Source organism: Taurulus bubalis (assembly GCF_910589615.1).
Source record: "Taurulus bubalis genome assembly, chromosome: 1".
Taxonomy (NCBI): Eukaryota; Metazoa; Chordata; class Actinopteri; order Perciformes; family Cottidae; genus Taurulus; species Taurulus bubalis.
In genome coordinates, this window is record NC_136589.1 from 37,119,243 (window position 1) to 37,131,776 (window position 12,534).

At 38.9% G+C, this 12,534-nt stretch overlaps 1 protein-coding gene across 1 annotated transcript in view; it reads left to right on the forward strand.

Moving 5' to 3' along the window:
- pde1cb (phosphodiesterase 1C, calmodulin-dependent b) overlaps positions 1–12,534 on the forward strand; it is a gene marked incomplete at both ends in the record, with an annotated part of 82,854 nt that overhangs the window by 24,898 nt on the left and 45,422 nt on the right. The window contains one exon of the mRNA XM_079237644.1: positions 10,004–10,030. Coding sequence (XP_079093770.1) covers positions 10,004–10,030 — 27 coding nt within the window. The remainder of the gene's footprint in view (positions 1–10,003; positions 10,031–12,534) is intronic.

Here is a 12,534-nt window from a genome sequence, read left to right on the forward strand (position 1 = left end):
GTTAGAAGGAGATTAAAATGTAGATATGAGCACTTGTATCCACACACACTGGTTTTGAATAGCTTTTGAAGACATTTCATTAAAACAGATAATTTTTCTTCACAGTTTAGCCTTAGTTTGAAGATAACATTGTCATCTATGTGTTGGGAAATGTTTACAGATTTGTGTTATAAAATCCTTTTCAAAACTCAATCATATAAAAATCTACTTAACAGTATTGTTAAAAGTAAAGCTAAATGAAGAGATGTTTTGATATTCAATTCAATTAAACTTTATACATTAGGAAGAAAGAAAACACTGTTAATCACAAACCTAAAAATATCAAGGGTCATACACTTAAAACAACTATAAGTTGATATATATAAGAATAATATTATGATTATGATTATTGTATTAATGATAATAATAACAATGTATTGATAATTAACTATGAATGTCTCAACAACAATCCAAAAAGATGCTGACAGTGACTAAAAAAAACTGTCAAATGTAACACCCATCGCCGGAGCTATTTATACCTGTAAGCTGCTTTTAGCACTTTGTTTGGGTTATCCAGTCTGTATTTAGACTATACTGTTGCCTCACAACAGCTCTCACTAACACCCTCCTTTAACCCGTTCTAAAAAGTGCAGGTGGCTCAGACTGTCCAGTGTAAATGATTGATAGTAAACCAGTGGTAGCAAGTTGAGTATTTAGAAAGCCACAGTGACAGATTTTGTGCAGCAAAGCAGAGCTGAAATGTACGTAAAGTTTACATGATTTTTAGCAGGTGAAGAGAAACATAGAACAAGTTGTAGTAATGTAAATAGGCAATTGTTTGCAAACATGTTGTCCATAAATACGCACTTAGTAAGCCATGACTAAGTGCAGGCGTCTGTTCTTGTGAGGTTGCTGTAAGGTCAGAGGGATTCTACTGCTATGCTAGCAGCTGAGAGGCTGAGGCAAAGCAGTGCTTTGAGCTAAATGCTATCGTTAGTCACAATTTTGACCTTTTAGATGAAATGTCAGGCGACCATGACAATCTACCTGATGGGTAAAAGTTGGGTGTTTTTAAAAAGTGACAGAAGACAGAAACAACACGTTAATGTTTTCTCTTAGGCAATGCCTGTGTCATAATCAGTTTCTGGTGAGTGGTTGGAGATTGAATAACGTCTCCACAACCGACCAACAGACCATCAATACAGCTGTGTGGCTAAACTCTTTAATGCCACTGAAAAGTGAATACAAATGCTGTTTAGCCTGAACGTTTCCTTCCTTGTGTTTGCATGCCACATATTGTAGTCTAACATACGTGCTGGAAAATGATTATTATATTACAGTAAAAGAAACATAATTCATGCTGTGGTAACAGTTTGCAACTACAAAGAAAGCCTATTTTCATGATAGCTGTCACCGTGCTACTCAAATGCTCGAGCCTGATTTCCTCCCTCTTCACCTCGGCCCTCATTTGCGCTGTTGTATGATCACCTTTGACCTATAGTAATACCTCTTGGAGATGAAGCAATAGGAAGTTTCTTCTCTAAGGTATTTCTTTCACCTCCATCACTCTGCAAATAAATATAGCTGTATGGCTGCGTGCCCCCAATTTCTCCCATCCATCCCTCCATCTCCACAACATCCAATCCAGAAGGAGAAATTAGTAATAGATGGAAAAAAATACAGTATCTTGTGATAGATGATCATCACCAAAATGTGGTCATTACCGCAAAGGCGATCGCTATTTTGATACATAGATATCCTTATCGGCTTGCCTGGAAATTTAAATGAGATCTGAATTTTTCATGTTCCTCCAAATGGCCGCGGCTGTTAATGTCTTGATTTCCATGTGTGAGCTTTGAGGGAGCCTGAACACGGTGACAAGGATACCTCAGCAGAATGGAAAGTCTCTCTGTCATAGTCATACGAATAATTAACTCTCCCAAGACTTGATGCATTAGCATTTTTTGTGAGCAGTTGATAGTAGTTCATCAGGGACATATGATGATCATTATGTAAGGGGACACAATACCTTTTTGCTCTCGTGTTGTTTCATCAGTCTTGAAATAGAACAACATGGGTGCTACATTTGTGAAACCCATTCATACATATAGCTCCCCTCCCCAGAAGGCAAAGCTTTTACTCACATTCTGCTGTTTGACTACATGAAGAATGTTGCATTGCTTTGTGACATCTATCTGTTAGAATATGTCTTTCAGAGTGCCTCAGATTCCTCTGCAACAACAACATATCATTTAGAAATAAAGGGAACAAGCAAAATACCTCCATGTATTCCTAATATTTAATTGCATGCTTGCATGAACATTGTTGTATTGACCCTCTCCCCATCCAGTGGTCAGAACTAGTCACATTGCCACAGTGCGCAAGGTGTTTCATTCATCAGCTGGCAATGGCATTTAAATATTCCCTGAGATTTCAGTGCAAAGGCTCAGGGCCACATCTTTCAACAAGACTGCATTCTCTTCCTGCTATTGTATGCATCAGATACCTTGTTTGTAGGTAATGTGGGATGTTATACATATTTTCTGTTTAACCTTTAATAATATGAGAGTGCATTGCTCTGTGATAATCAAACATCTTATAATGAGAGTTGTCAAATGTGACAGAGAGCCCCATTGGAAGCAATGAGTGATACATAACCTATTTCTATCAGCTTCTTTAACAAGCAAACAAGGATTAATTCTCCCCCCATAACATGTTTGACTTTAATAGCTCATATTGGCCCGGGCCATCGCTGCGTCAAGTGAGTGTGAAAATCAGATTGTTGCTTCGGGAAGTTATAGTTATTGTCAGACCACCCCCCACCCCCAATTATAATGTCGTAAAGGCTTTGGGGAAGGGATTACAGATGCTGGTTGACCATCCAACACACTTCAGTTGAAGCTCACTTACACCTTAACCATTCATTAACCATAACGTATTTGTCTGAAATTGTTTATTATTTAGTTTTGACATGTAAGGGGAAAAAAAACAACCTTGTCATGTTCTTGTGTGGAGGTAGTGGAGGTAATTGGACAAATCTGCCTTTAGTGAGCAAATGTCTTCTTCTCTTCCCACACCCAGATCATCTGAATCTTGCAAACTTCTAACCAAGTCGGTTAACTTCTTCGTACTTCTTTTTCAGACGGCACTTTCTGTGTATCATTATGCATCTGCTTAAACACTAGATTCAGAATGCAATGCAGCTTACATTGACCTTCTTAGTCCTTGCAATGCTTTTGACAGAACCTTTGTCCCTAGGCTCAACCTTGTTCAGTGTCACATTTACACATACAGAGGACACAGGACATCAGGTCCCTGGGGTGTAAACCTGTGAACAGCAAGCAGTGAAATGTGAAGCTACTGTTGTGGATTCCCCTCAAGTTGACCTGTCAACTCTAGCTGTGGCTTGAGATCTCCTGGGGCCCGGCATACATACCTCCAGTAAAACTGAGAAAAACACAGCAATAAACAGTGGATTGAAGAAGGACAGCCATAAAGAGAAATAAACTGAAAGGCAAAGATAGAGGGAGAAAGAGACATAGATAAGTGTGCCTTTGAAGAGAACATCAGCAGGCTTCATGGCACTCAGGCAGACCTCTCTGCTCCCTCCTAGCAGAGGACCCATCTCAGCAGATGAAAGCAGGGGCCTCTTTGAGGTGCCACCCTTGCATTATCCCTGCATCCTGCATCAAGTAATTGAAAGACCTAAGAGTATGGTAGGGGGCTCAAAGAAAGGGGGGTCTGGGCTAAATCATCCTTGCAAGTTTTGGACTTGCAGAAAAAGATAAGACTAATTGGTTTCTACTAGACGTCCAGTGAGCAAGGAGCTATAAGAAGAAGAAGAAGAAGAAGAAGAAGAAGAAGAAGGAGAAGAAGGAGAGAAAGCAGCAGGAATGGCTTAAAAAGTTCCAGGTGTTTTTACACAATATATTCAACCATATAATGCAGCAATATAATGTAATGTCCCAGGCACAGTGACAAGGAACAGAACATGTTGAAATCAGCATCAGTGAGCTGGCATTTCAGTAAGACTGGCCTAAAACACTTTTTATTTAGGAAGGCGTTTTTGAATATGTTTTAACTATGTTTGTATTTATTTTACTATATATTGGCTCTGTGGCACTGAGATTCTTTTACATGAAAAGTGTGTTACAAATAAAATGCATTGTTATTATTATTATAAAAAATGTGGAACAATGAAACGGTTTATTATAGCAATCAGATCAAACGTTTGACTTAAATGTATATCACCTTTCAAAGTAGTTACTGCAATTTCAAATTTTTAATAGGTTAAGTTAAGTTAATAACAAGCAAATAGAGATAACTAGAAAATGCATGTGAATACTTGTGAAAACTCAAATGAATTGCAAAGCATTGCTGAAAAAGCAGAACTTTGAAGTGATTTCAAACCTGGTAGTTTAAATGTACAAACGGCAGAGTTGGAAGCTGAACTGAATCTAAAAAACATTGCTGTAAAGCTGGAAGCTAAACTCGTATACTGTTGTCATAGTAGTAGTACTAGTGGAGTAGTACTCCTAGTAGTAGTGGTAGTGGTAGTAGTAGTAGTAGTAGCAGCAATAGCAGTAGTAGTAGCACTACCAGGTACAGTTGTAGCGTTAGCACCAGCAGTAGCAGCATCAGTAGTAGTAGAAGTATAGTATAAATATTAGTAGTGGTAGTGATAGCAGCAGCAGCAGGTTATAAAAGTTGTAGTGTCTACTGACATATTTTTCAGTCTGAGACAACATTGGTGCCTTTGAGGTAGTTCCTTGGAGTTCCTCTCAGATTGTTACGGGCAAATCTTTAAGTCGATTGGATTCAATAGTAATATGTCTGCCATCAGCACGCGATTTGCTACCTTTCGACTAAGAGTGAACATTTGGGGATGTTATCAAAAAGCTGAACCATACTTTTTATAAATGAGAACATTATGAAGAAATGTTCTAAAGCAGAAGCTAGAGAACTCAGCATCTACTATATTCAGTATTCAATAACTGACACACCTTTCATAGTGGATTGGATATAACACATTCATAATCAGGACCTGTTGCGTTGTGATTGCTGCAGGTATCATGAAACCGTCTAAAATGTTAAACTGGCCTGTTAACCTCAAACATTATTTGACCAAATGAGGCAGAAAGGACACTTTGGCCTATAACGGTAGAGGACATGGTGTAGTCTGTTGTGTGTGTGTCAGAGAGAGCTAGATACAGAAATAATATTATATCTGGGGGTGGGGGGGCATTGAATATGGGACGGTCCTGAATGAGCTCAATGGATCAGAGTAATCTCAGTCAAATCAGTGTCAATGCCCTGTCTGCACGCCGTTTAATCCTCTCTGGCATGGCATTTAACATGTCGTACAGCAAATGTATTACGATGAATACATTTCCGTCCCTTTGAATGCTGATCTACACAACTGTCGAAGTCTGCACTTGCTCCCTTTATTGTGCTGATGAAATAAGCACACGTACATGTGAAAGTGTCTATGAATCAGAGGATAAGGAGAAGGGAAAGCTGTGTCCGTTTTGCAGTGTCTTGACAGGAAAAGGTCCCGTTTCAAATCTTTCCTTTGACCAGATATTTGCTCACAGTCATCCAGGTCACTCACATCTTCTCTTCTCTCAAAGGTCTCTCCCTCTGGTTCCTTTCCATCCCCACTCGTTTTCCTCCCTCACTCCCAATGCTTTTCTTCCAATGGATGAAGCAGGACATGGTTTCTCATTATCAACCAGACTCCTCCCTCTCTTTGACTGGTGGTGTTTCTCCTCCCTCCCTCTTGTGTGAGCTCGGCAGTGAGCGTTAATCCCGGATTGTGCTGCCCTGTCGTCTGCATCCCGTTGTTGCTGGCAGAGCATGGCATGGCTCCAGGACCCCTGTGCTCACACAGGGAAGAAGTGAACGAATGAGAGAGAGAGAGAGAGTGAGAGAGAGAGAGAGAGAGAGAGAGATACTGTTTCACGACTGTCACAGCTGCTTGAGCACTGCATTGCACTGAGTGTTGCTGAGTTTCGGTCACACACACACTCTCTCTCACATAAACAAGGGAGAAAAGAGAGGAAAAGGAAGATGACGTCCGGTTTGTCGCAGCTGTGGGTGCAAATGTGAATGAAGAAGAGGAAGCCTCGGTCACGTCCTGGGTTCCACCACATTGCAAACTCTCTCTGCTCGGTGCTGCGTCTTCCTCACTGCTCACACTTAAGAAGGATTAAACTTTTGTGTGTGTTTGATCTCTTGTTGGTACATCTGGAACTCTTTGAGACTCGAACATGGAGTCTCCCACCAAAGAGATCGAGGAGTTTGAAAGCACGTCCCTGAAGTACCTGCAGCCGGAACAGATTGAGAAGATTTGGCTCAGGCTCCGTGGACTGTGAGTATATCCACTTTTACTGTTTCCAACAAGTGTGTGTGTGTGTGTGTGTGTGTGTGTGTTGCAATGATGTGTATGCCTCTGTGTGAGGAAAATTTGTTGTGCTCATTCTAAGCTTTTAATATTTTCACGTGAGTTTAAACTTGATCTGTAATAGCTTATTCACAGGTACACTCTGATATAAACATATAGGAAGGAAACAGGACAAACCTTTTGCCATAATAAAAGCTACACCTCACTCGAGTTTTGTTTATTTGTAACTTGCGTTTTGTGTGTGTGAAAGTTTCAGTTTGTGTGTGTGTGAGAGAGAGTGAGAGAGAGCAATTATTCAAGTCAAGTAGCTCCGAGCTACCTTCTTTGAACTATTTTGAATGACTTTACAATACTGGACAGCAAGGAGGAAAGTAAATGTTATAGCTGAAGTGTTAACTAAGGGAGGGTTTCTCACAATTGCACCCTTATTGCATGTTTATTCAAGTCAAAGTACTTTTTTTACTGCCGTGCATCATCATTTTTTAAAGAGACAATGATGATGCCCTTTTAACACCTGCTGTCCATGTAGACTTATGATTTGACAAGACATGAATGACTGAATGTGCATATTGTTGGTTAAGGCAAATTTCATATTTGTATCTATTTTGTTTTGTTTCTCTTTTACGTCTTATGCACCCACACTATTTCTCTTTAAATAATATGAAAGCCTCCTCAAGCCTTACATTTCAAATGTCTGTGTTTTTTTTAGAAACCCTCTATACCATAATATTACTTTCTCACACCCACCAACCAATCAACACCTCTGTGACCTTTCGCCCTTTGGATAGAGCTCCACACATCATATATGCAAGTTGAAGTGGGAATTTTCATTTTTTTCATTTTCAGTTCTCCTCCTCTCACTCAGCAGGGGGAGGAGACGGCAGTATGTCATGTTACTGCAGGAGGTCTGAATGAAATGCAGTTTCCTTCTGCACCACAGATGACAATTGAGTGAATGAACCTTTTCACGGGGCTGCAGTTCATCTATCTGCCTTCCTCCCTTCCCCTCTCACTCAATTTTTTTTGTTATTTTCACGTTATGGCATTTCTATTGTTCCATGATTAGTCATTGTTTCTCTCTCTCTCTCCTGTGTCAGAAGCCCGATATGTGGGTCCCTCCACCATCATCCGCTGCCACATTTAGTTTCCTCGGATGACTTCATTGTCTCTTCATTTGGTCACTGTCATGAATTCCCTATCATAACCATTTGTCTTTTGGGATATTTGATGGATAGTGTGAGTCAGATGAATGTAACGGGGGCCCGGCCTTTATTTATTTATTTATTTCCTTTTCTCATCACGACAACGCTGCAGTCTGCTCGGAGCTCTGAGGGCTCCTGTTGCGTGTCAGAGATCACATTAGCCTTTAATCTCACAAAGAGCCTCCATCAGAAGAGAGGGAGCTCCAACTGACAGGCAGCCCCCATAGATGTTGACGCTTCACATGTATGTTGTGTGTTTTTAAAAGGGGGAATCGACAGTATGCAGTATATGGTTGTGTATGTGCAATCGGGAAAGGTTGACTGTGCATGTGCTCGTGTGGATGATATAGATTGAATGCATATTTAGCGGGTTGGTGACATTTACTGTATGTGCTGCCAGCTCATCTTTGGAGATTTGTTTGGCAGCTGTATGATATGTGTGTGTGCACGTGTGCACGTGTGTGTGCTGGATGGCTATCACAGCTCTCTCTCTGGCACAGTGTGCTCCACAGAGGACACCAATCATCCATGGATAGACAGAGAGAGCATTTGCTTTGGACAGTTTTCCCTCTGCTCAGCCTTGAATGATGCAGTCTAAAGCCCGGTGACATCCACTGATCAAGGCATGACCAGCGTCTTGTGTTTTATTACTTCCCTCTGACAAAAAGGCCCGTTTATTTTTTTGTCATCGGTGAATGGATTCCAATTGATTTCCATTGGTAAATAAGATCACTGCGACATGCACGACCTCGGCGTCACCCCCTGATTAATTGAAATCTATACATTATTTAATCACTTGACCAACAGTTCATCACAGAGAGCTCCCTTTAAAGGAAGGGCATCTTAGATTTGGTCAAAGGAGGATCAAGGTGGCCGTGTCCGCTTTGTGGAACCAACTGATTTGTGAGGCACTGAATAAAATAAAATAAGATAATCCAAAACAAACAAACGGCGGTTAGACATCCAGTCAGCTGTTTGAAAACACCACAAAAATATACAGGTTGAAATGCTGCTTCCTGTGACCTTTATAATTACAATAATTCTTGGAATTTCCATGACCCCTTTCAACCCACATCCTCATTATGCCGAGGACATTGCATTAAAGCCAGCTAATTAGAAGAAGCGCCGTGTGGTCGACACACATATTGGGACATAAAGCAAGCTCAGTGAGGAGGGGGAGGGGCAAAAGGTGGAATAAAAGACGGGAGAAGAGGTCAGGAGAATAGGACATGTCCGTACTCAAATGTTTCCCATTTTATTATTTATTCTTATTCATCTGTCGCTTCTGTGATTGTGTTATCCTTATCCTTTTAAGCTTTAAACTCCTTCTTCTTTTTCTTTGTCTGAGAGAGTGTTGGGAGTTTCAAATGGCAATCATCTCATCGTGACACTTCATGTCTTTTTCATTTTAATAGCTTGATGGGCCCTAAGTGAATGATTAAATCTTTTTTTCTTACTAGTCTTGAGGGAGCTCTTAACATATCTTTTACAGGGAATAACTTCCTTAGCTTGCACTTTTACATTGAGCTTGAGGAACAAATCAAACTAAGTGCTATGAATTCTGCCTGACTGGAATTTTAATCCATGTCTGTTGTGGAACTGCAGTGGGTCCATCCTTTCCTCCACTTTGCTATTATGAGTGCTTTAAGTGTGGGTGTGTGTGTGTGTGTGTTTGTATGAATTACGCTTTTAGAGCCACCTCTTCATAAAGTTGTGTGTGTGTTTTAGGCCAAATGTTAGGGTGAGTGACAGTGTTCTTGTGTTAATGTGACTGTGTGTGTGTGGTACATTAGGTAGGATGTCCGGGGGTGAAGTAGTGTGTGTATGTGTGTCTGCACGTGCTTTTGCATATCATTATGCCTCTCATAAATGCCTCATCTGTATAAGTGATTGTAGGCATTTGCATTATTTTTTAATGTGAACACAACTGAATAATACTAATATTACTTCTTTTTTTCATGCAGTATAATTATCCTGATTGCTTATTTGTATTTTTGGGGATAATGTCTGGTGTCTCATTGGCTCTCACGAAAGAACATGTTCTTATTCTTACGTACACAAGACCCAGAGTCAGCTGTTGGACGTAGGGATTTTTTCCCAAACTTTTTTGGCAAACCATGCTGTTGATGTTATGGCGAACAAAATAATAGTTACTTGAGTTTACTTCCGTGTGGTATTATATTTTAACTCAGAATTAATTTACATTTAGGCATTGTGAAGTAAGACAGACTATCCGCTGAACATTTTAAGAATGAGACGATTTTGGTGAATATGAAAAACTCTGAAATTGTGGTTCTTACGTGAGGCCCAATGTCTTTCATTTAATTTCCATGTTAAATAGAATAATACATCCAACATGTAAACAAGAGAAACATTTCAATCGATGTCTCACTATCCACATGTTTTGTCTTTCTGTCAGGCGCAAGTACAAGAAGACGTCCCAGAGGTAAGTAAGGGTTGCTGCTGGGACACTGGATCTCCTCCTCCTCATACCTCCCTCCTTTCCGTTCCATCTCCTCATCCTCCTCCTGTACACTCCCCTGATTTCTGGATTTTTCTCCCACCCTCCTCAATCCCTGGACCTCATCCTGGACTTACTCCTACGTTTTTTTTCTTTCCTCTTTATTCATTGTTCTTGTCTTGCAAAGCACTTTGCAACTCTGTTATAAAAGTGCAATTTGAATGAAATATATTCGTATTGCTATTATTATTATTATTATTATTATTATCGTTATTCTCCCATCTTTTCACTAACATTCATTTATGAGGGTCACAGATCTCAACTGCACTATTCAAACACACTTTGTCACACATATGCACAAATAAATACTCTTGCTTTCCCTTGCTCTTTCTCTCTTGTGTTGATTCAAGTGTCAAATCATATCTCGCACATAATGGATATAAATTATGGGGACGCAGTTGTTTAAGAACCATAAACTAATCACAGCATTTTTTAAGGTTGACAAAGAACTTGAGTGCCATGCACGTTTCTTCTTTATTATGAAACTCTCATTTGTTTATTTCTGTTGGAGATGCTCAGGGGAAATCAGGCCTTCCATTATCTGAGACTTGCATGCATTAATTTACAAGCACGAAGGCAAGGATTCATTAATGCCAATGGATGCGTGGGTTATGCAGATTTAAGTATCATGTGTTAAAGATGTTTCTGTATTGATCTGAAACATGCTTTTAGTGTCCTTCATTATTCATCTGATGCAAATTACATATTGTATGGCTTTAGAGGACCCAAGAGACCTTGTCAAAGTGTAGAATGTTTATATCCCAACTATAAAAATGACAAAGATATTATAATATTTAGATTACGATCTGATTTAGTTTAGTTTAGTTTATTTACTGGATCCCCATTAGCTGACGCCTTAGCGGCCGCTAATCTTCCAGGGTTCCACAGAAAGGACAAAATACATACAAAAACGTGCAAAACATAACGTGAAACAAACAGTTACAAATAATACAAACAGAATAAAAATAAAAATAAAAATACTACAGTCAGATACCTAGTGCAGTTGAGGGCTAGTATGTATAATATGCAGTTCAACCATAATTTATACAAGATCAGATGACTAAATCAGATGACTAAAAAGCAAAGGAAAACGTCAAGTGATTGATGTCCTGAGGTGCGCCTTTAATTGTTGTTTGAATGACAGATTATTACCAGTATGAGTAATATGAGGAGGTAGTGAATTCCAATATTTAATTGCACGAAAAATAACTGTATGTTTGAGGAGGTCTGTTCTAGGGGTAGGAGGTATCAAGTAATTTAGAAATTAGACTAGCCAGATGCTTTTGTGGTAAGTGGTTGAATCTCTCAGCGATATATGTATTGAATGGATGTCTGTGTATTCATACTTACTGGATGTCCAAAACATACCCTCACTGTCTCTGTCTCAAGAAAGGATGCGCAGATCCAACCTGTCAGTCCTGATGCTGATTCTGATACTTTTGGGCTTTTGTTATCAGCCAAAATCAGCCGATACCAGCGCTTAATTCATAAGCTGTATGTCTCACTGTGTGGAAGTGACTGGAATCCTTCTTGAATATGTAAGGCAATGTCAGGCTTGACTTAAGCATTGCTTTCCTCACGTTGTAAAGGAAAATGTAACACACAACTATATTGATATATATATATATATATATATATATATATATATATATATATATATATATATATATATATATATATATATATATATATATATATATATATATATTGTTTGTATGTGAATATGTCCACTTTTAATTTTTGCAATATTCAGTGTTTTAGTGCTTGTTTTTACACCACAGCTGTTTTTCAGTCTTGTATGGGTAAGTCCATAGGTAAAATAAATAAATAAAAAAAGCACTAAAAGTGCACAAAATAAAAAATGCATTAAGTTGAATCACAGGTTACTTTGACTTACTTTCATTTGCATATATATATATATATATATATATATATATATATATATATATATATATATATATATATATATATATATATACACATGTACTGAGGTGTTATTTATTAAAAATAGTGGTATAGGCATGAGCCTATATTTTGTCAGTAAACACATGATATAGTTTACATTCAACACAGATCAGGTTGTGATGCCCAGCAGGCTTGTTAGGAAGCTTAACTCAAGATCAAGTGAAATGTACAGTAGACTTTAAAATGCATTTAATTGTTTTATCCTCATCCAACCAAACCAACAATGCTTTTGGTGTCTCTTTAATCCTTTCTGACTTCATTGACTTGTACAACCTCAAGACCGTTTGTATTATTGAAGGTGCAAATCTTTAAAATCAGGTCACAAACATATTGACTAAGTCATTTCCCAAAACAGCTGGGCACTGCAGTTTTTAACAAACATTACTCAAACAGGAGTGGATTTGTCATGGACTATTTTCAGACGTGGATTGATACCATTTGGTTCTCTAGTGCCTATTTACAGC